The 5252-nt window shown below is 30.5% G+C and overlaps 1 protein-coding gene and 1 pseudogene across 1 annotated transcript; one reads left to right on the top strand and one right to left on the bottom strand.

Annotated features, from left to right (window-relative positions):
* The first annotated feature begins 311 nt into the window (after positions 1-311).
* LOC148170630 (uncharacterized) lies at positions 312-833 on the top strand. Its single transcript, XM_088042194.1, has 2 exons — positions 312-586; positions 636-833. Exons 1-2 carry the CDS (start codon positions 383-385, stop codon positions 831-833), a joined length of 402 nt encoding a protein of 133 aa, XP_087898320.1. The 5' UTR covers positions 312-382.
* A 60-nt stretch (positions 834-893) lies between these two features.
* LOC148170629 (uncharacterized) lies at positions 894-4788 on the bottom strand (annotated as a pseudogene).
* Between the last annotated feature and the right edge of the window lie 464 nt (positions 4789-5252).

Below are 5252 nucleotides of genomic sequence, written 5' to 3'. Positions count from 1 at the left end.
ATTTTGGTTCTACTACGATACGAAGACGATACGATGTTTCTATGGCAACACCAAAAATATCGTAATCGGTATTTTGGTTCTCGATTTTATCGTGGCTCAACGATACGAGCCACGATGTGAGCTACGAGTTTTTATCGTGTGCATTGCAGATGTCGAATTTCGCGGGCGCGCGAAATGTTTGGGGTTTTTAACCCCCATCTTGACAGAGCGCGGTCTTTTTAGCGTCGTTTGTGCATTGTGGGAGTTTCATCAACCAGTTTTGCCGCCACTTCGCCCACACAAAGACCCATCAAGGTAATTGTAATTAAAAACAAATATAGGTAAAAATCGTATAAAATTACAACATATCAACAATTCTACAATGTTTGTAATGTTAATTTAGATGAAAAAAGGTAAAGGAAAACAACGTGCCGGAAAGCCACTGCCTCAGCAAAAGAGCCTGATGGTAGATTTCATGCTTAAACATCTAGCTTTCGCTCGCCATCAGGACTCTGACCCCGTCAGAGTGTTCAACCTTTGGGAAGAACTCACCCAAAGCCTGAATGCGTCTGGCGGGGTCCGGAAGGACAAAAAGCAGTGGCAACGGGTTAGTATGGTCACCTCTTAAATCCATAATAATTTTGTATGAATTTTAGTGCTGGGGGGACTGGAAATCTTCGACAAAAGCAAAAGCCATGGCGTTGAGGAAAAAGCAGGGGCAAACAGGAGGTGCTGGCCCCAGTGAAGATCCAGATTTAGTCTTACTAAATCAACTTGATCTGAAGATTTTGCAAATCCTGGGGCCAGACTATGCTGGCGATGAGACGGTAGAGCTAGAGTCAACATTACCGTAAAAATCGTCAGCTATAACTAAATTAGGTTCTTGTTGGCCCGTTTCTTGCATCGCCTCATAATCAAAGAATAAATATTTTTGTGTGACATCCGCGATTAAGACATTGATAACCGTTTTCGTCCTTTCTTGGTATTTTAACACAATTTTCACATTCTTTACATTGATTAATGTGATATTTTACTCTTTTGTTTGTTTTATCAGGAAAAGTTTTACTGTACAACCTTTTCTATCACAATTTTTACAACCTTTTACTTTGTATTCTTCACCACCGTCTATTATTTTGGTTTGACAGATTCCACTCTTTTGCCGCTTCCATTGCATATAATATTTATGTTTACGTATTTCAACCTCTATATAACAATTTCTACATTTTTCCCAGCCACATTTGTGTTCTTTACTACCCTCTTCTATCATTTGGTTACCTTTTCTTATCATTTTATTACCTCTTTCAATAATTTTATTACATTTTTGGATCAATTTCGGTTTTGTACAAATTAATCTATTTCCTTCTTCAATTATTTTTTTACCTTCGTCAACCGTTTTATCACCGCTTTTGAGTATTTTATTACACTTTAAGCATTTATGAAATCTTTCACAAACATCAGAATGATTTTCTAAACATTCTTGATTAAAACAATATCTATTGCATTTTTCGCAATATATTCTTTTAGCAGAATTCTCTTTGGTCATAAGGGCTTCGCCCGAATCATAGAGCCCGAATTCAGCAAAGCCTCACGATGAATCAAAGATTCAGCGTCTTCTTTGTGATTAGATTTGAAACACATTGTGCATATTTTATCCTTTTATTTGTATTTTGGTTTATCTTTGTTTTGATATGGTTTATCACATTTTTTACAATAATAAGATTGACCATAGAAAGCTGTCATACTACCAATTGTATCAAAATGATTTCCTTTTTTATATAATGTATTTTTATATCTTTTTCAGCCCCCGAATATATTATGGAATTAAACCATTCCGCTGCTACGACTTCTATTTGAATATTGAATACTTTTTCTATATTTGCAATATCATCTAAGGTAAAATAATTTTTATTATAGTCTCCAAGCTGATTTTTATATATTTTAATTCATTATCATTATATTCTTTGCCTAGTATAATGTTTGTATGATAAGTTAATCCAACAATAACAGTTCTTGGACAACAAAATCTATCTTTATTTTTAATTTGTGTTACACTTTTCTTTGTTCGTGAGTCTTCTGTTATATTTAATAATCTTTTAGCGTTAGTAGAACCTCTAGGAATATTAACAACTTCTACATGAAATGTACAACCGTATATCTAAATCTTGATTTGAAGTTAAGATACTTTGAATTTTGTTTAATAAATTATCAATTTCAGAAGTTCTTGATAACCCTGTGGAAAAAGGGGACCAAAGATCATTGAGATTAACTACTATATTTATTAAATCTCCTTCTTTGAAATTTGTTTTATCTTTTACTATTTCAATTATTTCATTTAAACCCTCTCTAATGGCAGTAATTTTTTTCATAATTATATATAAAAGATCTGACTCGGATGATCCTTCCTCTTTCAATAATATAACTTTATAGTAAACTTTATGTTTCTTCCATTTTTTGCTGTATTCAGCTTTTGTTTCTAATATTTTAATTTTAGGTTTTTTTGAAAACTCTATAAAATAGCTATCTTTGAATGCAAAAGATTGCTCACCAATTTTTTGCAATAATTCTGCCTTTTTTATTTTTGAGTAACCTTTAAGGGGATATCTAACAAACTTTAACGGTAAATTCTGCTTCAAAATTCTGCGTAAAGAAAAAATTATATAAAACATTTTAAACATCCAAACGTCAAATGTAGCATCTCCCTTCAACTCTCATTATTTGTAGACGGCACTCTTTTAGTGATTTACCCATGGTCAGTCTGCTTACTACGGTAAGAAAACCATAAATAAAAACTACTTCTTAAAACCCCAGCCCGAGTAGTTTAGATTATTATTACCATCATCTTGTGGTCAGGACAATAGCTAATAGTTTTGACTGCACTGATGGCCAAATTATTGTTGCCCATGGCCAGTAAATCTTAAATACTTTGATAGTAGAGTCCGATACTTAACAAATTACACCCATGAAACTTAATAATTACAATATCTCATTATAATTATTTAATGTTTATCTTCATAAATAAATTAAATTTTTCCCGAAAAGGTGGGATTTGTGTAATTGCAAAAATTGAAGAATTAATAGTGAGATCTTCAAATTTTGTCCAAGATTTTTGTAAATGTAACAAAAAATAGTGAACATAATTAGAAATAATTAAATTATAAATATATTGTAATTATATTCAGTTGTTTTAGTGATTGATCTATCTTTTAAAACCTTTAAATTACGAGAAATTTTTCAGTCTTTTCACCACCCCAAAGTCATAATTTGGACAACAAGACGTTATACTACTGTCTGGTTGTTCTCAAAATACGTATGTGTGAATTTTGAAAAGTCTACGCATGTGAAATGCTAAAAATTATTTCGCTTTTAGCCAAGTTTTCGTATTTAATTAATCAAAAAGTCATTAAATATTTACTTTACAAAAATTGTATACAGCATTTAACATAGTGCACGTTGAACAGATTCATATGCAAAAAACAGAAACCAATTTACTCAAGTAGTTTTTGAGTAATCGTGTTTGGAAAAATACATTGAATTTGCCTTATATTGAAATTTGTTCGAGATCTCCTTAAAAAATAAAGATAAAGGCAAATATTTATCACCTAAACTATTCTAAAACAATTTAAAATCCTAATTCATCAGATATAAAGTTCAAAATTTTGAAATGATTATCCTCAAACCTACGTTCACTTTGAATGAAAGAGAAAAATCTTGTTTCAGGCAAATTTAAGATTTTGTGTGTTTATGGAAAAGCTTCAGTTGTAAACTATCCCTTCGGCTACAAAATTGATTTATGGTACCCGCACTTCTACCTGCCAGACAGACCTCTCTGGTACAGAGAAAAGAGATGTCACTGCTAGACAAGGATAACATGTTTCGAATATGAAATTTTCCAAACACGATTTCTCAAAAACTATTAACTTTAAAAAAAATCGGTTTTGTCGACATTATGTAAAATTAGTTTACGCATGTGGAGTGCTAAAAATTATTTCGCCTTTAGCCAAGTTTTCATATTTAATTAATCAAAAAGTCATTAAAGAATCATTTTACAAAAATTATATATAGCATTCAACATAGTGCATGTTGAACAGATTCATATGCAAAAAACAGAAAGCAATTTACTCAAATAGTTTTCGAGTAATCGTGTTTGGAAAAATACATTAAATTTGCCCTATACTGAAATTTGTTCGATATCCCCTTAATATTTCTTTCTTTAGCAATTTTTCTTAGTTCTTTTAACGTTTGATCCAGATTTGTCTTCGTTTCTTCTTTCAATAATTTTTTTAAACTAGGTGATTTGATTTCGTTGAGGTTGAGAAGAATGTTTAAATTATCATTGTTTACATTATCTGAAATTTAATTCTTCAATAGATCTATTTTTTTACTATTTCTCTTTTTGTTTAAGTTTAATTTGCTAGCAATTGATTTTAATTTTTTAATACTAATCCTGCTTAATTTATTATGCCAATCTCCAGCATTGAGTTCTCCTTTTAAAATTAATTTTATAAGATCTGATTTAGTTTTTGAGTTATATTTTGAATAGTTCTTTAAACCTTGCCTTCTTGCAATGGCTTTTAATTTTTTCAAATTTAGTTTATTTAGTACAATTTCATTATCTGATGTTGGTGTTAAAAAATATTTATTCATCAAAGACGCTTCGTGAGCGTCTCTAAAAGGGACTACTGCTCCGCTGGTCAAAGGTGAACTCGAGGACGGGATATCTTTATTGATTTGTTTAATTAAATCCCCTTTAGTAAGTTTTACAATTTCCTAAAGACTCATTTTAAGAAGTTGATCTTTCTGAATCTCCATTTAGTAGAGAAAAAATATTCAGAATATTTATGGGTACCTTTCAACTCACTTACATTTATATTTTTCTAATTTTTCATGCCATATATTTTTGAAATGTCTTTTTTTATATCGTGTCGGTACATCCATAAAACATATATTGCAAGAAAATTTATCATTTTGTCTTTTTTTACAGTCATAACACATGTATCCAATTCCATATTTCTGATTTTTATTTTTAACAAAATTTGAATGAGATTCTATTGTTTTACAAATGGAACATTTTCTTAATAACGACTCACCCAACGTCTTCGACTTATCGGTAACATTCGATGATGTTTGTTTATGATCAGCTAGTATCTGGCAGTCTTTATTCTCCATTTATTAGGAAGATATTATTTCATAATAAATGACTCATAATACCAAAAGGGAACAGTCAGCTAAACAAAAGATAAACATAATAATTAAAAAAGATTACACATTAACAG

This window comes from Gnatocerus cornutus, chromosome 7 (assembly GCF_029298725.1).
Source record: "Gnatocerus cornutus isolate USDA-ARS CGAHR chromosome 7, icGnaCorn1.1, whole genome shotgun sequence".
Lineage (NCBI taxonomy): Eukaryota > Metazoa > Arthropoda > Insecta > Coleoptera > Tenebrionidae > Gnatocerus > Gnatocerus cornutus.
Note: the sequence above shows the minus strand (reverse complement) of the source record. Positions and strands in the feature narration are given on the sequence as shown.

Bases quoted from the DNA above. Each gene is read 5' to 3' on its own strand.
- LOC148170630 (XM_088042194.1), top strand. From the start codon at position 383: ATGAAAAAAGGTAAAGGAAAACAACGTGCCGGAAAGCCACTGCCTCAG. The intron at 587-635 runs GTTAGTATGGTC...TATGAATTTTAG, and splicing joins ACAAAAAGCAGTGGCAACGG to TGCTGGGGGGACTGGAAATC.